General features: G+C 37.9%; 1 protein-coding gene and 1 pseudogene across 2 annotated transcripts in view; both read right to left on the reverse strand.

Moving 5' to 3' along the window:
* ATL1 (atlastin GTPase 1) overlaps positions 1–10,579 on the reverse strand; it is a 91,722-nt gene extending 81,143 nt beyond the window's left edge. The window contains exon 1 of one of the 2 annotated variants that reach the window (XM_021004651.2): positions 10,298–10,579. In XM_021004651.2, the coding sequence (XP_020860310.1) occupies positions 10,298–10,331 (34 nt within the window). In that variant the 5' untranslated portion in view covers positions 10,332–10,579. The remainder of the gene's footprint in view (positions 1–10,297) is intronic. The other variant, XM_021004650.2, reaches the window with a different exon arrangement.
* A 9,536-nt stretch (positions 10,580–20,115) lies between these two features.
* Positions 20,116–20,561, reverse strand: LOC110220692 (large ribosomal subunit protein eL27 pseudogene; annotated as a pseudogene).
* Positions 20,562–26,778: the final 6,217 nt, after the last annotated feature.

The following is a 26,778-nucleotide window of genomic DNA, read 5'->3' on the forward strand; positions in this document are numbered from 1 at the left end:
CCAAATTTGAATTCAGGTCTTCCTGACTCCAGGCCTCATACTCTATCCACTGTGCCACCCAGCTGCTGCTACGATAATAAATAGATATCTCTAAAGTCAGGGGGTACTATTATTGTTCTGGAGATAAACTAGAATCCTTTCCACTAATGTCAAGGATGAAACAAGTGTGTCCAATGCCACTATGTCTATTTACCATAGTACTCGAAATGCTCAGTATAACACAAGAAGAAAAAGAAATTGAGGGAATAACCACAGGTAAACAAACACAATTATCACATTTTTATAGATGATATGAGACTGAAGAATCAACTAAAAATTAATTGAAGCAATAAAAAATTCAGTAACTTTGCAGGATATAAAATAAATCCACATAAATCATTAGCACTACTATTTACTTCTAATAAAACTCAGCAGCAAGAGATAGAGAAAATCCATGTAAAATTACTTGAGGATAATTGGGAGTTTATTCAAGAACTATATAAATATATATCTAAACTGTTGTTTATAGAAATAAAAACGGATCTGAACAATTGGAAAAATATTAATTGTTCTTGGATAGGTTAAGCCAAAGTAGTAAAATTACAATACCATCTAAATTAATTTGCTTATTCAATGTCATGGCACTCAAACGACCAAAGAATTACTTACAGTACTTAAAAAAATGATATGAAGGGGAAAAAAAGTCAAGAATCTCAAAAAGAATAATAAAAAGAAGGGGGGGGAGAACCTAGCAATATTAGATCTTAAAATATACTAAAATCTATAATTCTTAAAACAATGTGCTGCTAGCTATAAAAGAAAAGAGATATAGCAGTGGAACAGAGAAAGTACACAACATATAGAAGGAACTGTATGTAGGACCTCGGTATTCAGTAAACACAAAGATTCCAGCTACTGGGATGAAGATTCACTATTTGACAAAAACTTCTGGGAAAATTGGACAGCAGCATGGAAAAAATTAGATTTAGATCAATATCTTATTCCTTATTCAGGCATAAGTCTTATGTAAGCATGAAATGGAAAGGTCACATCATAAACAAATTAAAGAAACATTAAAAAGATTACCAATCAGTTATATGGATAGGAGAAAAATTCATGACTAAAGAAAGAATCATGAAAGGTAAAATGCATAATTTTGATTATATAAAATTTAAAAGGTTTTTACATAAATCTAATAAAGCAAAGATTAAAAGGGAAATAAGTGGGGAAAATCTTTGCAACAAGAATATCCAATAAAGGTCTCATTTCTAAGATATATAAAAAATGGATTAAAATTTAAAAGAAGAAGAGCCCTTCCCCAATTGACATATTGTCTATGGCAGACCTGCATAACTTGGCTGTAGGTAGGGGTCAAAATAAAAACAGGCTAAACTTCTTCAGGCCACAGATAGGTTCTTAGTGCCTCACTTTCCAAGTAAAAGTATAATTAATGATTAAACTATTCTGCAAATAAACCATATTTAAAAAGGGAAATTTCAATTAATATCAATTAATTACACTTATTACTTAAGATTTTCATTTATCATGAAATCACATTAATGTTAAAAATTTACTTTGTTAAATGGTACAAGTTTTAATACATTTTTCAGGTTTTCTTACTGTTTACTTTTAGTTAATGAGAGGTATTACACTTTTTTTAAAGGTTTCTTGAAGAAAGTGGGATTTTATTTTATTTTATTTTTTTATTTTTAGGCAATTGGGGTTAAGTAACTTGCCCAGGGTCACATAGCTAGTAAGTGTCAAGTATTTGGTCTGAGGCTGGATTTGAATTCAGGTCCTCCAGACTCCAAGGCTGGTGCTCTATCCACTGTGCCACCTAGCTGCCCCGAGATCTTATACTTCTAGCCAGCAATCTGTTTATTATACTGTGGAACAATGTTTGAAATTGATTTCTTTAGAAATCTGAAAACTAACCCTTAGTAGCTGCCTCATTTTCTGGGTTTTACTTTCTTGAAAAACTGTTGTTCCACACTGAGATTTTTCAACAATTTGGATGCTTTAATTTGTTTTTCATTGGTGTCCAATTTGCTTAAGTGAGGATATTTTGATTCAAAATGGCAATGAAGATTGTATACCCTGGAACGGCTATTACTTCTCGGCAAACAAGGCACAATATTTTGTCTCTCACGTAAGTAAACAAGTTTCTATTTGTCCACTCCAGATTAAATACTTTATGTTCTGATTTGATCTTCCATTTACTTTTATCACCCATTTTACAAAGTCACCCCAAAAACTTTAATGTTAGAACCAAAAAATCTGCACAGTAACTGCTAACATGCAAAGAAATACTGAACTGAGTGTCTGACCTTGGAGAGAGCACCTCTGGCATTGTACAGGGACAAAGTGAGTGCAGCCACTACGTGATGAGGGTCAATAGCACAAGAGCTTCCCCTCCCTTACTGCGCTCCAAGTTACATGATGAACACAATAGTGACTAGTAGAAGGCAAGTTAAGCAGAGCACAAAGAACTTATTAAATCTTTACTTTCTTTTACATCCTCTACATTTTTCACAGCCCACCTGAAGTCCTTTGGTGGGCCATGTGGCCTATGGGCCATATGCTGTGCAGGCTTGGTCTAAGGATAAAAATAGTAATTCCTCAAGGGAAGAAAGACAGGCAATTTATAGCCATATAAAAATACTCCAAATAACTACTAATCAGAGAAATGAAAATTAGAGCAAGTCTAAGATTTACCTCATACTTATCTGAGTGACAAACATGACAAAAATGGAAAATAACAAATGCTGGAGGAGCTGAGGAAAAAATAGGCACATTGGCGTATCTACGAATAGGTATAGCCTTTCTAGAAAGCAGTGTGGAATAATACATAGGAAGTTATTCAGCAGTATGTATCGCGCAATATAACTGGATCCTATGACTCTTAGGCCTAAACCTAGATCAAAGAAAGAGGAAAAGATACTGTATATACAAAAATATTTATCAAACGATTTTTGTGGTAGCAATAACTGGAAACTAAGAAGAAGCCCATCAACTAATTTTTTTGAAAATTTTTTATTCAAATAGGTAAAGGTCTGTTAATTAGTATCTGTTAATTGTTTAAAATTAGAGAGATGTGAGGGAGGTGTTACAATACAAAATGTTACAGGAGCTTTCAGATAAGTTTACTGTATTTTTATTAGTATTAATTGTTTTACTTTGTTACAAGAGATCTCTCACAAAGTGAGAGAAATCTGTAAATATTTGTTGTGTAAAATGAAATATATCAATAAAACTCTTTTAAAAGTGAATGAAAAGAGAAATAAACTAAAGGCATGAATATTTTTTTAAATATAAATTTATTTATTTTTAGTTTTCAACATTCACTTCCAGAAGTTTTTGAGTTCCAAATTTCTCATCCCTCCCCCCACCCCAAGATGGCATGCATTCTGAATACTCCTTCCCCTAGTCTGCCTTCTCTTCTATCTCTCCCCCCTCCCTTCTCTTATCTCCTTCCCCTTCTATTTTCCTGTAGAGCAGGATAGACTTCTGTACCCCATTTCCTGTATTTCTTATTTCCCAGTTGCACGTGAAAAGACTTTTTTTAAAATGTGTTTTTAAAACTTTGAGTTCCAAATTTTCTCCCTTCCTCCCTCCCCACCCACCCTCAGTGAAAAGGCAAGCAACTCAGTATAGGTTGTACATGTGCAGTTATGCAAAACACTTCCATAGTAGCCATGCTGTGAAAAACTAACTCTATTTCCCTTAATCCTTTCCTGCCCTCCCATTTATTCTATTCTTTCTTTTGACCCTGTCCTTCCTCAGAAGTATTTGCTTCTAATTACCCTCCTTCCCAATCTGCCCTCCTCTCTATCATCCCCCTGCTCTCTTGTCCCCTTCCTCCCCTATTTTCCTGTAGGGTAAGACAGATTTCCATACCCAATTGAATGTGTATGTTATTCTCTCCTTAAGCCAAATCCTATGAGAATAAGATTCCCTCATTCCCTCTCACCTGTTTCCCCTCCACTGTGAGAGACTTTTCTTTTCTGGTTTTTTTTGTGAGATAATTTACCCCATTCTACCTCTCCCTTTCTTCTCTGAGTATCATCCTCTCTCATCACTTAATTTTATTCTCCAGATATGACCCCTTAATCTTCAACTCACCCTGTGCCCTCTATCTATCTATCTATCTATCTATCTATCTATCTATCTATCTATCTATACAATTTTTTTTCCTCCAAGTACCCTAATACTGACAAAGGTCTCATGAGTTATAAAAAGGCATGAACATTTTTAAAAGGGAAAATAGACCCTCAATAAGAGGCCAGATAAAATAGCAAAGATAATTCTAAAACTAGAGCAAAAGCTAAATGTTAATTTCTCACAAATCTGTTCCTTACCACAAATGTGGTTCTAATACCTAAAAAACAAGTAGAGATAAATGGGAGAAAGAAAAAATATAGACTAATAAATCTCAATGAAAAACCTATTAAGTAAAATATTAACAAAGCAGTTACAAGGTCATATTAAAAAGATTATACTCAGACTAGGTTGGATTTATATCAGTGATGAGGGCGGGGCCCAAGCCAAGATGTTCACCCTTTGCCCCAAAGGGAATCTGACTCACAGGCCCCAGACCCTCATCTCCCTTTGAAAGCCTTAGCTTTACCTTTTAATCTTATTCAGATGCTCCCTAAAAGCCTTAGGCTCCCTCTTGTCTATAGGCCCCAGAAAGGCCTTCCTTTGTCTCCTTTTGAAAGTCCTAGCCCCACCTTGATTTTGTGCAGATGCCTTTCAAACTTCTGCCTTCCTGTTCCTCCACCATCTATTCCCATTGTCTATTCAATCTCTCCCGACCTCCCCAATTAGAATTGTTACCTACACCCTTTACCCAACCCCCTTCTCTGGCCACCCAAAGTTACTTTAGTATTTAAGATCCACCTTGGCCCTCATTCAGATGCTGAGAATCTCACGCTCAAAAGGCTGAGAACCTCTCATGCCGGCTCGTCCTTACGGGTGTCACCTGGCCTATATGTTTTATCACTAATAAACTTTTCCTCTGGCTGAAGAAGATTTGAGTTGAATTCTTTCAGACAGGGCCCGGTACCGCGATCTTGGGGTCCCAGCACCCCAAAACCCCTAGACCTCTTCATCAGGAATGCAGGATTAGTTTAATAAAACTATAAACATAATACAACATATGAAAACAAAATTCATATCATCATGTCAATAAATACAGAAAAGAATTTTGAGAAAATATAATACTGTTTACGTTAAAAAATATTTTCAAAGGCATAGGAACAAATGTAGCCTTTCTAAATATGGTGAAAAGAATCAATCTAAAACCAAGTGGTAGCATTTTCTGTATTAGAGAAATGCTATAAACTTTGCTAATAAGGTTATCATTGACAAAAAAACCAAACTGTCAGCGTTACACTTTTTATAGTTCTAGAAATGCTACTATAGCAAAACCCACCTCTGGGTTAGCCAGCTCTGTGTCTTCAAAAAGCATTAGTAAACAGAACCTTAGCCATTAGTCTTTGGCTACTCTCTCTCTTTGTCCCATTCCTTTGCTGATGGCCTTGGGCAAAAGACAATACTTTAAAGAGAGAAGCCTTGTGCCTTTTCTTGAGACTTACATGTGGCCTCTGTATTTTTTTTTTCCATTTTAGATAAAGGGATTGGAGATTCTGATCTTGCAAGTTTTGAAAGGTTAGGAAAACCCTCAATATTCTGGTATCCCAGCAACTGGGTTTGCAGTCAGCCCTATGGAGCAAGGGTGACCTTTGGGAGTGACTTTTAGGACTCATCTCAGCAGAAGCTTAGATGAGGACTCATCTGGCAGTCATACTGCATCTGGATGTGAACTTGATGGGACCAATGTTATACGGGAACTGTGCTAAGTTTGAATCCATCCTTCCTAGAGACTGAAGTGGGATGGGGAGAATATTCTCCCAAGGTATTAATGGGAAATGTTTATACTTTTGTTCTTGTTGTATATTTGAAGCAATATTCCTCTATAAGGGCAAGTCACTTAACCCTATTTGCCTCAGTTTTTTTTATCTGTAAAATCGGCTGGAGAAGGAAATGGTAAACTACTCCAGTTCTTTAGCAAGAAAACCTCAAATAGGGTCACAAAGAGTCAGTCACAACTAATCAACTAAACAGCAACAATTTGTTTGTAAAAGTTAATCATTGTTAAGTGGCTAAAGTGAACTAGGGTACTAGTCAAGGGAACCAAATAGTGGGGTGCTAGGGTGTGATATAGGCTCAAGTGATGGAATTAAAGTCAATCCAAAGCCCTTCAAGTAGAGTGAGCCAGAATATACACAAATACTAAAAAATATAGAAAATATTTGGCAGTGCTCTTGCAAAAATATACTCAAGACCTACAAGAATACAAGTGTAACTACTTTGTAGTAATAAAGACAAATAATCATAGAAATATCAATTATGCTCAGAAATAATGTCCTGGGGAATTGTGAAGGAAAAAATGCTAGTCTCCTCACAAGCAAAATCACTTAGCGGAATATGGGCATCAAGAACATTTGTAATATGAACAAGAACATATGTTATACAAGAACTTTTGGTTTATGTATTGCAAAGAAACAAAACTGGCCAAACGAAATGAACATGGAAGGAACATTCAAAGTCTTTTGAAGAAGTAGATAAAATTTAGTTTAATTTCAATGGACATTTATTAAGCACCTCCAACTGCTAGGCAGTATAGAATAGAATTGGAAGCAGCTGCGTAGTTCAGTAGATAGAGATCTGGGCTTGGAGACAGGAAGACCTGAAAATTCAAATGCAACCTCAGAAACTTATGTAACCATGGGCAAGTCATAAAACTTCTCAGTTTTCTCAACTGTACAATGGAGATAATAATAGCATCTACCTCCTAGGGTTGTTCTGAAGATTACATAAGACAATATTTGTAAAGTGCCTGGCACATAAGTACTATCTAAATGCTAGCTAACTACTATTATCAACACAATTAGTGTTAGTATAGATTTAGCATATTATTAGTTAACAGCTATTATTTGTTAGTTAATAATTATTATTTGATTATTAGTAATTGTTGTTGTTTAGCTGTTTTTCAGTCATGTCTGATTCCTGGTGATCCCTTTTGGGATTTTCTTGGCAAAGATACTGGAGTGTTTGCCATTTCCTTTGCCAGCTAATTTATTTTATAGCTGAGGAAATTGAGGCAAACAGGGTTAAGTGACCTATCCAGGGTCACATAGCTAGTAAGTGTTTGAGGCCAGATTTGAAGTCAGGTATTCCTGACTCCAGGCCTGGGGCTCTATTTACTATTAGTTAGGATGCAGTTAGGTGACTCCATGGGCACTGGAGAAGGAAATAGCAAACTGCTCTAGTATCTTTGCCAAGAAAACCTCATAAGCAGTATTGGCATGTTATGGTCTGTGGGATCATGAAGAGTGGGACACAACTTAACAATTGAATAACCACAAGTTATTAGTTAGAAAATTAATACAGAACTGGCATTGGAGCCAGGGAAACCTGTATTCAAGTTCTGCTTCTGATATATATTAGCTATTACCCTGGACAAGTCATTTAACTTCTTGGTGCCACATCAACTCTCTAAGACTGTGAGTTGCAGAAAAGGCACTGACTTGCTGTGGTAGAGGAAGTTTCCAAATTAAGAAATTCCCCATGCCAAGGCAATCAAAGGTCTATTCCCTACCTTTATCCCTAGTACCAAACATTGGGGATACAAAACTGAAAATTTTACATTTTGTAGAAAGGTATAACAATATGCACAGATAAGTAAATATTAAATAATTTGAGGAGTAAGAGACAGCAATAAAAAATAGAATTATTATGAAAGGCTTTGTAAAAGATGTAGAGCCTGAATGGAGCCTTGAAGGAAGTTTAGGATTCCAGAGGCAGAGGTGAGGAGGAAGTACGTTGCAAGCATGAGGAGCACATAAGGAACTAGTATGTCAGTTTGTTTGGAATAGATAGTAAAGTGGAATCAATCTAGAAAGATCGGCTGGGAGCAGTTTGAGAAGGATCCTAAATGACAGGCATTTGTATTTTATCCTAAAGTCAATAAGGGAACCACTAAAGATTTTTCAGCATATTAGTGATACAGTCAGAGCTAAGTTGTAGGAAGATGATTTTGGTACCTGTGCCAAATATGGGTTGGAGAGTGGAGAGTCTGGAAACATGGGAGAGATGAAGGCCTGAACTAGGATGGTTGTAGTGTGAGTTGTGAACAAGGAACAGATACGAGAGATGTTGAGATAGGCTGATGGATCGGGAATAAGGGAGAGAGAAGAGTCAAGGATGACTTCAAGGGTGAAAAATTAGGTGACTGGAAGGACGGTGATGCTCATTTGAAATAGGGAGATTTGAAGGAGAGATGTTTTTTTCCGCCAAAGAACTTTGAGATGCTTTTAAAACATGCAGGTGGAGATATCCAGTAAGAAACTGGAAACTTGGAACTAACATTCAGGAAAGAGATTAGTGGTAGACATAAAGATTTAAGTCATCTAAATGGAAATGATGATTGACCTTATGTTAGTCAATGAGACCACAAAGAAAAACAACCTGAGGACTGAGCCTGAAGAAACACTTGTGACTAGAAGGCTCAAACTGGATGATGATTCAGCTGGACAGATAGATAGCCAGGAAAGGTCAGTGTCCAGAGAGCAGAGGAGTACAGTATATCCATAGTGTTCTTAAATTGCACGCAGGTCAAGTGTATGAATATTGATAAAAATCCACCAGATTTTTAGCAGTTGAGAAAGATGTTTAGTTATTACTGCAACAATAGAACTCCCTAAGGCTAAGATTTGGTTATTCATAGGCCCAAATGTTTTTATCTTATATTCCTGAGCTCCTTCACAATCCATTCACTTTCAGTACATTCCTTTGAGATATGCCCCAATTTATGCCTTGCCTACAGAAGTAGCCCCGAGGAAAATCAAAAGCACAGAACAAAAGAGGCATCTATCTATCTATCTATCTATCTATCTATCTATCTATCTATCTATCTATCTATCTATCTATCTATCCATCCATCTATCCACACCCACACCCCCACATACACATATATCTATATTAAACATATATGTTAAAAAAGTACCACATAAAATTAAACTTAGGTCCCCTAGGTCAGAACGATGAAATTTCCCTAATTAAAAATAAAATCTTATTAGAGAGTCAAAACGATACTCTCTCTTTGTTGTCATAGTGACATAATAAGGCTGCAGTGCTTTGTATGAATGAGTTATCCCTATGACTGCAGCAGCCTTAACTAGGCTGTTCAAAGAAAAGGTAGGAGCCCTTGGTCAGGAGCAAAACTGCATCATCCGCTTCCGGAGCATCAAGCGGGTGGGGCTGGGCTTGCTTTCACATCGCTGCACTGGCTCGGTCGGCCTGGGAGAGTACCGCCCACCTCTAACAGAGGGAGCCCACTAAGCTTCTCACTCTCTCCCTCACCCCTCCCAGGCGGACTCGGAATCACGAGCTCAGTATCCTGCAGGGGAAAATCGCGAAACAAAGCAGCCTAAAACCAGGATGTCAGACCCGTGGGGGGCAGGAGCGAAGGAAAGATGCATTCTCACTGCGCTGCGCTTTTCTTTCTAAAAGCTCTCCTCCCCCAATGAAAGCATCCTCGAAGAGAAGGGACTGCCTAAAAGGTAGCAACCCTCTCTCTTCTAGATAGGATCGAGTCTATGACAGATCGCAAGCTTGCAATCAGAGAGAAAGAACGGCATTCTGCTTTGCTGCTGCAGGCAGGAGCTCAGTAATCTTGTTCTGTACCCCCTCCATTCCTTTCTCCTCCCCTATCTCAAATCCTCCCTCCGCCCCACACCCTAACCCCGGCAGCCCAGGAAGCTCAGGCCCAGAGGACGTAGGCTGCTCACCCAAGGCTCTTGGCCCAAAGTGGTCTGCACTCTTGCTGCAATATTCTCTCACCTCCTCTTAGTCAATGACACCATTACCGCCCCACTCCCTCAATTTTTTTTTTTTTTGGTAGTCAATCCCAAGCATATCTCGTAAGACCGCCAGGAAAGACTGTTTGTTCAAATGCTGGGACTGCATTAGGAAGGGGAGGAAGAACGTAGGCTTAGACCTAGACGCAGCAGCAGCTTATACTAGGCCCATGCCCAATGGAGTGAGAATGGGAGATGGTTTTACTTCAGCCGTAATTCATACACTTAAAAGGCGAGCAGCAGACACTCTTAACTGCTTTCGCCCAGCCCTGCAATACAACAGCTGGAGCCAAGTCCGCGGTTTTCTTCCCTCCCCATTTTAGAAGCACTGGTTAGAAATATCAAGTTCTGAGTCTAGAGAAGACTACAGGGAGAAAGTACTGTTTGCTACCTACCCCAGCTGTTTCTGTCCCTGCGACTCTTGGCCATAGCGATACACCTAGTAGTGATGCTGCTGCTGCTGCTGCCGCTGCTGGTCTCCTTTCTAGCAACTGTGGCTGTGCCCTGGGCTGCAGGTTGGAGCTTTGGGAGGCCCCGTTGGCTGGGTGCAGTTCTCTGCGTCTGAAGATGTTGCAACGCACTAGCAGGGAGGGGTTGAGAGGAAATGGGAGGAGATGGAAAGGGATGGAAATGGAGCTCGGCATCCCTAACTGGAGTTCTCACAAACACCAGTGTGAGGCTCTCCTATGCCAATTCACACCAAATGAGTGGACTTATTAGAGTGGAGTTATTAGAAGATGTGCTTGAGTATTATCAGTGAAACACACAAGTACACAACACACCCAAGTGTGATTTCCGCTATCCATGTCACACTGCTTGAGCAAAGACCACGCAGAACTGGCACTCTTCACAGACTCACACAATGCCAATAAAACCCATTATACTGGATGCTCAAAGAAATACAAATATCACAAGTACCCAAATATACAAAACTAAGCAGCGTGCTCACAGAGTCCAAATATTGTAAGCTTATCCTTGAAGCTAAATTCTTTTCTTTCTAATCCTTTCCTTCTTCCTCAGTTTACACTCACATGTGCTTGTCTTGCCTAAGAAACTGGATTGTATTTAAAGAGGACAAGGATAAAAGGAAGTTTGAAAAGCACATTACATCCGTATTAATTCAACATTTAACAACTAAAAATGCTGTAAAAATCCCTTTTTAGATTTGCAGTGGCCTTCTTTGAAATAAAAGAATGCTACAGAGTATTAGTAGCTTGTCAAGACAAAGGCTGGAATAGATAAAATTATTAAAAAAAACCTAACCTCCACAAAAGATCAGTGAAAAGGGAAATTTTTTAAAAGCAAGTCAGTTTGGAGAGGTTGACTGAATATGAGTAAATTATCTCCTTGGAATAAAATAATATTGGCCTGAGAAGAAACTGAAACTCCAATTTTGTCTGAGAGATGCGCATACCACCTTTTGTCTATTGAAGTGAAAGTTATTTTTTCCCTCTAGGATGACTGAATTCATTAATGGATGGTGAAAATAGGTAGGAAGATAAGGAAAATACAAAAATTGCTTATTCATCCCAGAATTTACAAAATCTATATGCTTTGAGGATGTAAACTTGAGAAATAAGCTATAATCTCTTTCTTTATAAGGTTTTTTTTTAGCTCATGTTCCAGCCTGGTCTTGTTATAGCAATTACAATTTAAAAAATATAAAGGCTTGAAAACAAACATAGGTAATGAAAGCAGCACTGTTAAGGTTTCAAATTCAGGAAATACTTGATGGCTATCTTAATGTTAATGTTAAATAATAATGTTAAATAAATCAAAGTTTTAAATTAACTTGTATGAAGCATTTGCCTTTGAAGATATGTCACGATTATACGCATTTTACTATTCAGATACAAGTCAATTGTTTCTTACTCTATTCGGAATAGGAATGTGGCATCATTCCTATTTTCTAAAATGGCTGAATTTAGGATATAGCATGCAGGGCATCATAAGGAAAAGCACCTCTTAAATGTTAATAAATGCCTCATTCTTGTAGCTTTTTATGTAACCTTTTGGTTAAATAGCTATTTCCATAATAGTCTCCTCATTGGTGAAGAATGATTTGGTTGTTGCTCCATCACTGCCTGAGGGGTGGAGTTAGTAGAGCTGGAGGCAAGAGAAAACCTGGTGTTCTTCTGTAGATTTTTCTACACACACACACACACACACACACACACACACACACACACACACACACACATTCTGATTTTAGTTTTGTTATCAACTTGTAAAATTGGGTTTATTTACCATTGGCATTTGATGAGAAGGGAGTCAAGCCTTGTATACACACACACACACACACACACACACACACACACACACATATGCATATATATAATATATATACCCCTTGGATTTTGGTTGCCTGGAGAAGTTCATCAGTTTCATGATGGCACGTTTGCATGGGTTCTGGATCAATCATGATGCTATTGTACTTTCCCAGTCACCAATGGAATGAAACAGGACTATGTGCTTGCTCCCACGCTTTTTAGTATGATGTTTTCAGCAATGTTGTCAGATGCCTTCAATGAGTACAAAAAAAGCATCAAGGTCAACTACCAAACTGACAGTAAATTATTCAACTTGAACTTTTTGTTTGTAGGCGATCATGTACTCTATGCAGCTGCTGAGGCTGAGATGCAACAGAATATGGATAGATTCTCTGCTGCTTGTGCTAATTTTGGCCTAATAATAACCACCAGGGAAAGAGAGATTCTGTACCAGCCAGCACTACACTATCCATGTGTGGAACCATGGGTTACAGCAGATGGAGAAATTTTGAATGCTGTGGGTAAGTTCACTTACTTTGGCAGTATACTTTCCAGGGATGTACCCATAGATGATGAGATTGATGCATACATTGCCAGAGTTAGCTCAGTGTTTGGGAGTCTCAGAAGGAAAGTATGAGAAAGAAGTCTTAGACTGCCTACTGAACTGGTCTGCAGAGCTGTCATGCTGACCTCATTGTTGTGTGCCTATGAAACCTGGGCAGTATACCAGCACCAGGCCAGGAAACTGAATTACTTTCCTTTGAATTGTCTTAGGAAGAGCCTGAAGATCACCTGGCAAGATAAGGTGCCAGACACTGAGGTCCTTTCTTGCAATTGCCAAGCATTCACATTCTACTGCAGAGAGCACAAGTCATATGGGCTGTCCACATTGTCTGAATGCCAGAGGTATATTTGCCTAAAAGACTACTTTATGGAGAACTCACACAAAGTAAGTGCTCACATGGAGGTCAGAAGAAGTAATACAAAAACACTTTCAAGGTCTCTCTAAATTAGTCTTTTTCAGGGGGGGGCCTAGGCAATGGAGTTAAGTGACTTGCCCAGGGTCACACAGCTAGTAAGTGTTATGTTTCTGAGGCCGGATTTGAACTCAGGTCCTCCTGACTCCAGGGCCAATGCTCTATCCAACATGCTATCTAGCTGCCCCTTCAAGATCTCTCTGAAGAACTTTGGAATTGATTTGAAAAATGGAGACACTGGCACAGGGCCACCTAGCGTACATCACAGAAGGTGTTGCGGTCTACGAGCAAAGCAGAGTAGCAGTAGCTCAAATGAAATGTGAGATGTGCAGATTTAGAGCCATTTCCACTCTAAATGTGTATCTGACCTGTGGCAGAGCCTTCAAAGCTCATATTGGTTTGATCAGCTCCAGTTAGACATAACTGTACCTTGATCCCAACACAGTAATATCATTTTGGTCCTTTTCAAGGAAAAAGAACAATAGCCAGACCAAATCATATAGCTTAGGACATTCTCTCCCCACTAAGGGACGGAGATTAGGAGTGCAGCTTGAGCCTAAAAATTATTCCCCCTAGAATAACAATATTTAAAGGCCCCTATTGCTGTTTAGTCTTTCAGTTGTGCCTGACTCTTGACCGCAGGGATCATGGCACACTGGGCCCTTCTGTTCTACACTATCTCTCAAAGTCTGTCCAAGTTCACATTCATTGTTCCAATGATATTATCTGTCCATCTCATCCGCTTTTATTTTTAATCTTTCCCAACTTCAGGGTCTTTTCCAAGGTGTTCTGTCTTCTCATGTGACCAAAGTATTTAAGCTTCAGCTTTAGTATTTGACCTTCCAGTGAATAGCTTGAATTAATTTAAAAGAGCAGATAAATATAATTCTAGCTTGGTATCCTCCTTTACTCTGAGGAGAGCAGAGTGGAAAACCTCTAGCCCTAACCTCCTTCTTTCCCTCTGTGAAGAAATCAAAATATTCTTGGAGGAGGAGGGGAAGGAGACTTTAGGCATCTGTTCTTGCTTCTCTGATCTAGCCATATCTAGGCAGACCCATGTGTACATACCTGACCTACATGGCAAAGCAGCATACTCATGTATTTCCTACATTTAAATTGCATTTTTATTATATAAGCACATGTAAATGTATTTTTAGTATATAAAGGGGGTATTGAGGTCGACAATCATTTACCTCACTTAACTTAGAGTAAGTAATACTCTATTAGGTGAGAGCACATTTTAATTGCTCATGAGGTATGAACGAGGCCTCCCTAGATATAACAAGAAGTCCATGAGGATTGACTCAGGGACTTGGGCATACCTTCTAGGGCCTGTATAAAGTCACAGGGCTATTGGAATCAGAGATGTCCTGAGAAAATGCAGAGAGGCAGTGTCTTAGTTGGAATCAAAGATTCAAATGCCATCAGAGAATGGGGAGGAGGAATGTCCTGGTGCTGACTTGGGGGCTCATCTCCACCCCCTTGGCTAGAGGTGGGTCTTAATGTCACTACATTGTTAGTTCAGGTTTGTTATTGGGATGAAATGAGGCATTCATAACTCACAGGAAATTAACAGATGGAGGCTTACTTTGCCCTAAGACAGCGAGAATCTGCAAAAAGGATATGACGCTTTTCTTCCATAGACAGAATCTTCTCTACATAGAAATGTGTTTGAACAGCAGGGGTTTAGTGACTCTTGTGATCTTTAGACATCTACTATATAAAGTGCTCTGGGACTACAGAAGTCCATATGAGTGGAACTTTTAAATGCCCTTAGGTGACCAGTAGGTAAGGTAGGAGCCAGTCCCCAAAATAGCTTTGTTGCCTCTTTCATGGAAAGGGGAGAGAAGGGAAGGGGATGGGGTGAAAACCCCACCGCCATCGTATCACTCTAAGCTGACTTTCCACCATTTAAATGTCTTCAAGGCTTTTCTGGACGGTCTTCCTGGCATAGGAGGGGAAAATAGAAAGGAAAGCAATCATAATGACAACTCTCACTACCTGAGACACCATGAAGAAAGCTAAGGAAAAATGTGTAGGGCAAAAGCTAGTAATCTTAGTTTCTCAACCCCTTCCCTAGTTCCTTCCTTGAGAAAGACTGAGTCTTGGGTCTCAGTGATCTCATTAATGTGGTGAACAATGCCACATCTTCATAGCTCACAGTGTGTCTCCTAATTCGGGGCAGTGACGATGAACCAATTAGCTAATTAGCTGATGAGCTGGAGCAGGACCAAGAATATCAGGAACACAGCAATGATGATGGCATTTCTGACACAGTCAACAATTCTTCATGCATCAGGGTCATCTGTAGTAAAATGGACAACAGGTCATAATCTTCTTGCACACAACCTATCCCATAATCTAAACTGATACTGAGATTCTCCGAATACTGCCAACTTCTCAGTATTCCCTGGCTCACTCATCAAAACCTCCTGCTCCCTAAAAGCCATATGAGGGAAATGATACAAAATCCTTGCCCCTTAAAAACCTGCATAGAGGAGCCCCTTTTCTACTCTCTTACCCCGATGCTGTTAGAGCATCAGAATAACTACCAGCTCACCTCAGGGATCCGCTCTCTCCCAAATAAATACGTACTCATCATAGTTATATAGCAATAGTTTCATCTTCTCCATTGCTGTTAGAAAGTAAGATACCATTCTAATATTCTGCCCAAAATGATCTCAGAAACCACTGGACCATTTTCCCTTGCTAGAGTGGAACTGATTTGTCATAGACATGGTTGGAAATGGTTGGAAGGCTGACCTAGGCAGTCAAGTGCATTTTGATGGAGCTTTTGATTAGCAGAGGCAAACCACTTGTCTTACGATGGGAGAATGCAAGTCCACCAGCTGGGGATAGGGTAAAGACTGCTTGGATTAGGTGGGTGCTCTGACTGGCACAAGAGGCCCAGATAGGCAGGAATAGCGCTTAGTTAGGGGAATCATATGTTCTCACGGACATATTACCAGCACCACAATGTCCATATTGACAATGGGCCCACACTATAATCTCTTCTATTTTGTAACAGCTCCAGCCTACTTGTTTTACCATACCACGCCCCACAAACGACTGTGTTCAATGGGATGCATTGGCAGACATTTCTCGACTGCCCAATCTTCAAAGTTTCCTTGGCCTCTGCCACCAAAGCCTCCTCGACCTCCTCTACTTCCTTCTTGGCCACTGAAAACTCTACAACCACCACCAGCTGCCATGACTGCCTTCTTACTCTCCAAAGCCACTGGGCCGGGCCCAGTTCGGAGTTATTTTGTTTCCATCAATCTCCCTGTCTTCTATGACCTCCTTTGCAGCTTTTTTTCCCTTCTGAGTTGAAGTTTACGAAACAAAATCCTTCTGATGACCCTGATTCCTTGTCTGTGACTATCTTGGCCCCCACAGAGTCATGAAGTGAATCTTTCAATGTTTCTTCTGTTGTGTCTTTGAACAGACCTTTGATGAACAAGGTTTTATAGGACTGGCTCTTTGGGCTGTATTAGTTGTCTTCTGTCCCTTTGTCCCAGACAAATGACTCTGCCTTCAATTTCAATGTTGTTATAAAAATCAAAGCTTCTTTCGCATCTTCCATGGAGGCAAATTCAATGAATGCATACCTTTTAGGCTGGCCTTGGTTGTTCTGGAACAAGTCGATGGATGCTGTTTTCTCAAACACTTAATGCAGACTTCAGTGGTGGTGTAGGCAAAGTTTTTCAGCATCAGTGTCTTTGAGTCTGCCAGCTTACTGTTGTTCTCATTCTTGTAATTGTACTTCTCACCTCTTAAATTCTCTTGCCCTTGACTTTTCTTCTCTATGTAGTCCAGTATGAGTGACTGACAATCAATCACAATTCCCTGTTTCCTCTACCAATGCCTTGTCCATGTCTGCTTCTATCTTAAATTCAATGTAGGCAATTCCTCCTTGGCACAGACCAGTCTAATCTGATTAATGTCTTCAAACACTTCCTTGAGCAGATTCTTGTGAAAGAGTGTTCTTACATCTCAGTCTTTCTTATTCTCTTTGGTTTTTTTCCAACTTCATTTCAGGGCCAAGCACATTGGAGCCACTGAGTTCCAGAAAGTCTTTGTGTTTCCTTATTGTGGGGCACCCTCAACTTTTAGAAGATCAGAGAATAAACTGCCTGTGGCTATTCAGCAAGATGTGAACAAGGTGAGTATGTTATGTTCTTAAGAATCACATCTTGAAGGTAATGGTGGAAAACTGTTTCAGGCTCTCCAACTTTTTAAAGTCTTCAACTCTGGTAATTTAAGCCTCATCCAATTTCTACTAGGGGACTTCTTGGATCACTGTATTTCTAAGAGGAACTAAATTATATTTGATCATTGCACAATGTTGCTATTACTGTGTACAGTGTTCTCCTGGTTCTGCTCATTTCACTTTGTATCAGTTCATGTAAATCCATGTTTTTCTGAAATCTGCCTGCTCATCATTTCTTATAGAGCAATAGTATTCCATTACATTCATATGTCACAGTTTTCAGCCATTCCCCGATTGATGGGAATCTCCTCAATTTCCAATTCTTTCTAACTACAAAAAGAACTGCTATAAATATTTTTGTGTATGTAGGTCCTTTTCCTGTTTTTATGATCTCTTTGGGATACAGACCAAGTAGTGCTATTGCTGGATCAAAGAGTATGTGCAATTTGATTGCCCTTTGGGCATAACCAACAGCACTCTTTATAGCATTATTTGGGTGGAGAGGGCAAGGACATATGACCAATATTCTCTTTTAGGTCCTGGATGACTTTTTAAAAACCAGATTCAGTTAGTAGAATAATACTGAATAGCTCAGGTCCTTAAGGTACTAATGGGACTGGAAGCACCTGTCACCATCTTGAGATAATTTTAAGAGGCAGTGGGCCGTGGTGAATAGAGAGAACTTAGAATCTTAGAATGTCTTAGAATCAGGAAGAATCAAATCTCACTTATGACATATCCTAGCTCTGTGATCCTGGGCTGAACTCTTATTGAACCTCTCAGTGCCTAGTAGGGGATTTCTTATGAACTCAGATTACCTTCAAAGCAGACTGGAGGGACTGAATTTTGGGGAATGGAGAGATATTCTCATTAGTAAAGGACAAATTGAGAAGAACTAGCTGTGCTTAGCTCTGACTGAGAACAGATACCATTGTACTTCCTCTAGTCATCATTATGGCAATTGCCTTGGGGGAGCTTTTGAAAAAAGGTCCTTCTCAACTTTAAATGGTCCTACTTGTGTAAACTGATTTTAGAAGTTAATTTTCTATGTTTAGAAATTCTTGGAATTTCTATTCTATTATTTCCTTCATTATGAGTTAAGATGTTTAGTTCTATTGTGTTCTTCTGGGAAATCTATGAGCTTTAGATTGTCTCTGCACAAACCAGGAGAATATTGTACATTATAACAGCAGTACTGTATTATGAACAACTGTGAATGACTTAGCTATTCTCAGCAACACAATAATTCAATACAATCCCAAAGGACTCAAGATGAAAAATACTACCTACCTCCAGAGAGGAGGTATCTTCCTTCCTTCCTTCCTTCCTTCCTTCCTTCCTTCCTTCCTTCCTTCCTTCCTTCCTTCCTTCCTTCCTTCCTTCCTTCCTTCCTTCCTTCTTCTTCCTCCTTCCTTCCTTCCTTCATCTCTCTTCTCTCTTCTCTCTCTCTCTCTCTCTCTCTCTCTCTCTCTCTCTCTCTCTCTCTCTCCACACACACACACAAAATGACTAATATGGAAAATGTTTTACATGATTGTACATGTATAATCTATACCAGATTGCTTGCCATCTTGGGGATGGGGGAGGAGGGAGGGATAGAATTTGAAACTCAAAGCAAAAAACCCCCAACAAAGTTAAAAATTGTTCTTACATGTAATTAGGGAAAATATAATATTATTTTTAAAAAAGGTTGTCTCTGCATATCCTGTCTTCAAGTTTAGGATGTTTTCCCTTCACAGGATGTTTTCAATTTTTTTGTGATCATTACTCAAATAAAGCTATCGTGTATTTATTTTTATTTTGTATTCTAAATTCTTTTTTTTGTTTTTGTTTTTTTTAGGCAATTGGGGTTAAGTGACTTGCCCAGGGTCACACAGCTAGTAAGTGTCAAGTGTTTGGTCTGAGGCTGGATTTGAACTCAAGTCCTCCTGACTTCAGGGCTGCTGTTCTATCCACTGTGCTACCTAGCTGTCCCCTTGAATTCTAAATTCTTACTGGCCCACACACTATTCCCCCAATTCATTAAGAAGATGAACAATGTGATGTCAATTATGTACGTGAAATCATGTAAAACATACTTTTACATTAACCATGTTGCACAAAAAAAAAGAAAAAGAAATCTTTTAATCTGTACTCAGTTCATCACTTCTTTCTCTGGAGAAAAATGTATCATATCTCATCATGCATCCTTTGGAACATTGTAGCTAAGTCTTTCACAATTGTCTGTCATTACAATATTGCTGTTTCAATATTCTCTTAGTTCTGCTCACTTCATTTTGCATCAGTTCATATAAGTCTTCCCAGGTATTTCTGAAACATTTCTTTCATTGTTTCTTATAGTACAATAGTATTCTGTCATAATCACACACCAGAAAGTTTGTTCAGCCATTCCCCGACTGATGGGCTTTAACTTCCTCAACTTCCAATTCTTTGCCACTACAAAAAGAGCTGCTATAAAGATTTTTTACAAATAGGTCTTTCCCCTTTTTCTTTGATCTATTTGAGACACAGACCTAGCAGTTGGTAGGGCTGGGTATGCACAGTTTGATAGCCCTTTTAACATAGTTCCAAATTGTTATCCAGAATAGCTGTACCAGTTCACAACTCCACCAAGAGTGCATTATTGTCCTTATTTTTCTACATCCCCTGTGGCATTTGTCCTTCTTTTATATTATGATAGACAATCTGATAGGTGTGAAGTGGTACCTTAGAGTTGTTTTAATTTCCATTTCTGTAATCAATAGTGATCTGGAGCATTTTTTTCACTTTTAATAAACATTTTATTTACTGACCAACAAAGTAGTTCTAAAACCGTAGCTTCTGGAAGAACCACTTGTTTTCGCCTGTCTTGTACCTTTCCTCAACTTTGACCTTGGCTTCCCTCCTTGCCTTATGTTTTAGTGCAGGGTCACCCTTGTTGACAACTGTTTTGTCCAAGGGGATATCCACAGAGTGTCAGGTGGCATGAGGTGGCTGTAGTTATAAACTTTCATGAAGGACTTGATTTTTGATCTCTTGGCAATCTTTTGCCCATTGCTGCAGTCAGTTTGTGAGGGTAGCGGTCAATACCTGCCACCAAGGCATGGCTGTAGGGCCTGTCGGAGGTCCCATCATTAATGTTCTTGACGATGACAGCTTTGCGCCCGGAGTACCGCTTGGCCAGGACCAGCACCACCTTCCTGGGTTTCATGAACTTGCCCATTTCATGGTCTGGAGCCCAGGACTCACCCTGAAACATTTTTTTTATGTGACGTTAGACAACTTTGATTTCTTCTGAAAATTGCTTGTTCATACCCTTTGACCATTTATCAGTTGGGGAATGGCTCTAATTTTTATGAATTTGTTTTAATCTTCTTTACATTTGAGAAATGAAGCTTTTATCAGAGAATCTAGCTGTAAATTTTTTTATTTTATTTTTTCCTTCTAATTTTAGCTGCATTAATTTTGATTGTGCAAATATTTTTTTTTAATTTACGTAATCAAAATTATCTATTTTATTTGCCATGCTTCTATCTCTTATTTAGTCTTAAATCCTTCCCTTATCCATATATCTGATGAGTAATTTTTTCCATGCTCTGTTAATTTATTTATGACCTTTATGTCTAAATCATTTATCTATTTTGATCTTATATTGGAATATGGTATGAGATATTGGTCAATGCCTGGTTTCTGTCAAATTTCTTTCCAATTTTCCCAATGATTTTTGTCAAAAGGTGAGTTCTTACTTCAAAGCTTAGATATTTGAGATAATCAAATACTAAATTATTTTGGTCATTTACTACTGCATATTCTGCACCTAACCTTTGGAATCAAAGATCCACTACTCTATCTCTTAGCTAGTACCACACTGTTTTCATGTTACCATTTTGTTATATAGTTTGAAATATGTTACTTCTAGACTGCCTTCCTTTACATTTAAAAAAATTGATTTCATTGTTATTTATTCTTCACCTTTTCCTCTTTTAGATGAATTTTGTTATTATTTTTTCTAGCTGTATAAATTCTTTATTTTAATTGGTATGTCACTGAATAAGTAAACTAACTTAAATAGAATTATAATTTTTATTATTTTTGCTCAACCTACACGTGACAATTAATGTTTCTCCATTGTTTAGATTTGTCTAAAGACGTGTATGAAAAGTGGGGTTTTTTCTGTTGGTTTTTTTTTTTTGGTGAAGGCAATTGGGGTCAAGTGACTTGCCCAGGGTCACATGGCTAGTAAGTGTCAAGTGTCTGAGGTCAGTTTTGAACTCAGGTCCTCCTGACTCCAAGGCTGGAGGTTTATCCCCTGCACCACCTAGCTGTCCTGAAAAGTATTTTGTAATTGTGGTCACACAGTCACTGGCTTTGTCTTGGGTTTGTTGGTAGCATATAGAAATGCCATTGATTTATATCACTTTATTTTATATCTCATAACTTTCCTAAAATCATTAATTTTTTCAACTAGTTTTTTAGTTGATTCTTTTTAAATATGTATTTTTAAATTAATTAATTACTTTTTAGTCTTTCAACATTCACTTCCATAAGATTTTGAGTTTAAAATTTTCTCCTCCTTCCTTTCCTCTCCCTCCATAAGATGGCTCGAAATCTGATATAGGATTTTCACATTAGTCATGATGTAAAGAAAAATTAGAACTAATGGGAGGAACCAAGAGAAAGAAAGAAAACAAAACAATAAAAGAAAAGGAGAGCAAATAGTATGCTTCCATGTACATTCAGACTCTTTCTCTGGATGTGGATAGCATTTTCCATCATGAGACTTTTGGAGATGTCTTAGATCCTTACATTGCTGAGAAGAGCTAAGTTTATCGAAGTCAGCCGTTGCACAATGTGGCTGTTACTGTGTACAGTGTTCTCCTGGTTCTGCTCATTTCACTCAGCATCAGTTCATATAGATCTTTCCAGGTTTTTCTGAAGTCTGCCTGCTTACCATTTCTTATAGTACAATAGTACTCCATTACATTATTATACCACAACCTATTCAGCCGTTCCCCAATTGATGGGTATCCCCTCAATTTCCAATTCTTTGCCACCACAAAAAGAGCTGCTATAAATACTTTTGTACATGTGGGTCCTTTCCCTATTTTTATTTAGTTGATTCTTTATGGTTATCTATGTGCCATCATATCATCTACAAAGAATAACAGTTTTATTTCCTCACTGTTCTTATTCCTTCAATTTCTTTTCCTTGTCTTATTGCTAAAGCTGGCATTTGTAATACAATATTGAATAATAAAGGTGATAGGGACGTGCTTGTTTCACCCCTGATATTACTGAAAAGGTTTTTAATTTACCCCCATTTCAGATAACACTTGCTCTTGGTTTTAAATAGATACTACCTTGCATCTAAAGAAAAGTTTCATTTATTTCTAGTGGGTTTTTTTTTAAAACAGGAATTGATATTATATTTTATCTAAAGCCTTTTCTACATCTCAATATAATAATATGATTTTTTTGGGTTATAGATATGGACAATTATACTTTGATTTTTGCTAGTACTGAACCAGGCCTGCACTCCTGGTTTATAAATTCCACCTTACTATAGTGTATGATCTTTTCTTGTCTTTGTTAAATTTTATTTAAAATTTTTGCATTAATATTCATTAGGGAAATTGTTTTATAGTTTTCTTTCTCTGTTTTTGCTTTCTCTAGTTGAGGTATTAAAATCACATTTGTATTATAGAAAGAATTTGATTAGAATCCTCTACTTATTGTCAAACCGTTTATATAATATTGAGATTCTTTAAGTGCTTAGTAGAATTAGCATCTCAATCCATTTGTTTGGGGGATGTTTTATAACTTTTATTGTTTGTTCAATTTTTTTAAAATTTAAGTATTTTATATTCTCTTCTGTTACATGAGTAATTTACAGTTTTGCAAATATTCATCCATTTCACTAAGATAGTTTTACTGGCATATAATAGGGGAAAATGCCTCCTAATAATTGCTTTAATTTCATCTTCATTCATGGTACATTCACTTCTTTCATTTTTGATAATGGTATTTTGGTTTTCTTCTTTCTTTTTTAAAATCAAACTAACCCAATACTTTATTTCATTGTCTTTCCCATCCCCCATCCAAAACTAGTTTTTTAAATTAAATCAATTTTTTAAACTTTTAATTTTATTAGCCTCTCTTTTGATTTTTAGGATTTCCATTTTGATGTTTAATTGAGGATTTTTCATTTGTTCTTTTTCTAGTTTTTTAAGTTGCATGCATAATTTGTTGATCTACTCTTTCTCTATTTTATTGACAAAAATGTTTAGAGATATAAAATTTACGCTAAGTATTGCTTTGGCTGCATCCCACAAATTTTGTTATGTTGTCTCATTGTTGTTCTCTTTAACCAAATTATTGTTTGCTTCTGTGATTTGCTTTTTGGGATCAATTCCTTCTTTAGGAACTCATTCATTCTTTAGGATGATTATTTAGTTTACTGTTAAAGTTTCATCATTGCTTTTATGACCTTTGTTGAATATAATTTTTATTTCATTGTGATCTTGAATGGAATGTGGTGAAAACCCCTCATAAAATCTAAACTCAAAATACAGGCCTTTTGCCCAACTGTGTGAACAAATGGTTGTATTGCATCTGCAGGGGACCGTGGGGCTGGGTGAGAACAGGAATTCTGCAGGGATTTGCAGAATTCGAACATTTCAAGATAACCACATCTGTTTGTTTGTCAGTGTCTCCGGGAAGATTTACCTTCAAGGCTTGGGGGGTGGGGAGATGAACTGTTGGGGAGGGCCTTATAAAAACTTGCTGTATCTATGTTCAGGGCACCCTGACACTGAGAGGTTTTTCAGTGAGGGTCGCCCTTTCTCACGAGATCGTAATAAAAATTCCTTTCTGCCTTCTACCTGGAGAAGCCTCTGAATTTATTGGAAATAAGGATAGCTGTCCCACACAATCTGAAAAGGATGCACTTAATATTTCTTCTTTTCTGCATTTGTTTGTGGATTTAAGCCCTACTATATGGTCAACATTTTGAAGGTGTCATGTATAACTAAGAAAAGGTACACTTTTTTCTATTCCCATTCAGTTTTCTCCATAGGTCTATTCTACCTAACTTTTCTAAAATTCTCTTAATCTCCCTAACTCTCTTCTTATTTATTTTATGGTTAGATTTCTCCAGCTCTGAAGTCTACAACTAGCATAATTTTATTGTCTATTTCCTCTTGTAATTCATTTAACTACTCCATTAAAAATTTAGATGCTCTGCAATGTGGTGCATATATGTTAAATATTACTTTAGATATTGCTTCCTTGTCTATGGCAGCTTGTAGGAAAATGTAGATAGTGGAAGGTAGAAGGGGCTGACATGCTATCATCCATGGGGTCAGAAAGGGTCAGACATGACTGAACAACAAAAAGTCCCTGCTTATCTCTTTTAATGAGATCTGGTTTTGGTTTTGCTTTGTCTGAGATCATGATTGTTACCCCTGTCATTTTTACCTTAGCTGAAGCATAATAAATTCTGTTCTAGCTGCTTATTTTTACTTTGTATGTATCTCTCTGTTTCAAGATTTTTCTGGTCAATCAATGCCTATCTCATGCTGCCGCACAAGAAATGCCTTCCTCAGAAGGAATAACCGAAAGTGGAAAGGATAGTAATTCCTCAGGACTGGTTTCGTTTTATTGCATTCAAGGCATTGCAATAGCAGAAGACTCTGGAGTTTCATTTGCAGGGGCAGTGAAGACTTTCTTTTTTCCCTGAATTGACAAGAAGAATTTGCTTTGGTAACACCTTGATTCCAAGAGAAAACCATGTTTTAATGAAAAAAAATGTTATGGAAACTTTACTGTCTTACTTAAACTTATCTTACTTATTATCTTACCTTCTGGTGTTCAAAGGGAAGTCTTTTGAAAAAGAAACAATTTCGAGCAGAAAGGATGGTATTACCTCAGGCCTTGTTTTGTTTCTTTGAATTCAATGCATTGCAACAGCTAGAGGTCCTGGAGTTTCTTGCATTGGCAGGTGCAGTTAAAATTTTTCTCTTTCCCTGAATAGGCAGAAAGTATTGCTTGATAAAACCTTGACTGCAAAAGAAAACCATGTTTGGACCTAATAAAGGGTATGATAACCTTCCTATACTCTACATAATAAAAAAAATAGACTCTAAGAAGTCAAAGTAGTGCCCTCAAAATCTGCAAGAGGTTATACATTTCTGTGCAGTTGCATTCATTTGAAAGGAAACATCTTCATATAAAGTTTTGTTTAGCTGTAGCCAAAAGCAAGATATGGAACTGTTTTGGTTGACATTGAGTCTAAGGTAACTTTGAACCCTATGTGTTTCATCCTGCATGTCAATAGGCAGCCTTTCTGTAAAGAATTGGAAAGCTTTAAAGAAGACCCCCTATTAGGAGTAGGGGAATGAAGCTATATATTAAAGTGCCTTTTAATATTCTTTCACAAATAGACTCCTGCTGCAATCCCCATGATTTGTGTTAAAAGAAGATTTTTTTTTCCTCAAAAGAAAGGCCAATTCAAAGCAGAATAAAGTCAAAGACATTGACTCCAATGGCGCATTGCCAATAAAGTGAGAAACAAGAAATTTCCATTTGCAATTTGTGTTGGGAACATGAATGGCGTGCTGCTTTTCCTTTGTCGTTCAAGTCCCTTTTTAAATTTTTGCTTGTCTATGATTGCCTTTCTTTATTTTCCTCAAAAGAAAGGCCTATCTCAAAAGGAACAACTGAACATGGAAAGAATATTCATTCCTCAGGGGCTGTTTTGTTTCATTGGATTCAATGCATTGCAATAGCAGGAGACCCTGGAGAGTCTTGCATTTGCAGGTGCAGATAAGACTTTTCTCTCTCCCTGAAGTGACCGAAAGAGTGGATGGAAAATGTTTTTAGGAAACCCACTAAACTCGATCAAATGAAAAGGGTAGTTAGGATCTAGGCAGTCTAAGAAGTAGTTTCAAAAAGAGCAAGAGGTTCTCGATGTCTGTGGACTTGTGTTGATTTTTTAACATACATTGCCTGCGTGTAAATTTTAATCTTTCAATAGAGGAAAATAAGCTGCTTTGATTTACATTGAGGCCAAAGCAACTTTGGAGCCTATGTGATTTACACTAGACTTCAGTAGGCAACCTATCTACTGGTATAGGAAAGTTGTCTAGAAGACCCCTATGAATATAGTGGGATAAGTAATGTCTTTGAAGAGGTCTAGAGGTGTGGGGTACTGCTAGGAACCCCCAAGATTGTGATGCCAGGCCCTGCCTGAATGAATTCAACTCAAATCTTCTAGCTAGAGAAAAAGTTTATTAGAGATAAAACATATAGGCCAGGTGATGCCAGTAAGGATGAGCAGGCATGAGAAAAGCTCAGCCTTTGGGGTATGAGAGATTCTCAACGTCTGAATGGGGGCCAGGGTAGATCTTATGTACATTAAAGTGAGTTTGGGTGACCAGGGA

Source organism: Phascolarctos cinereus, unplaced genomic scaffold, assembly GCF_003287225.1.
Source record: "Phascolarctos cinereus isolate Bilbo 61053 unplaced genomic scaffold, phaCin_HiC Scaffold_3;HRSCAF=262, whole genome shotgun sequence".
Taxonomy (NCBI): domain Eukaryota; kingdom Metazoa; phylum Chordata; class Mammalia; order Diprotodontia; family Phascolarctidae; genus Phascolarctos; species Phascolarctos cinereus.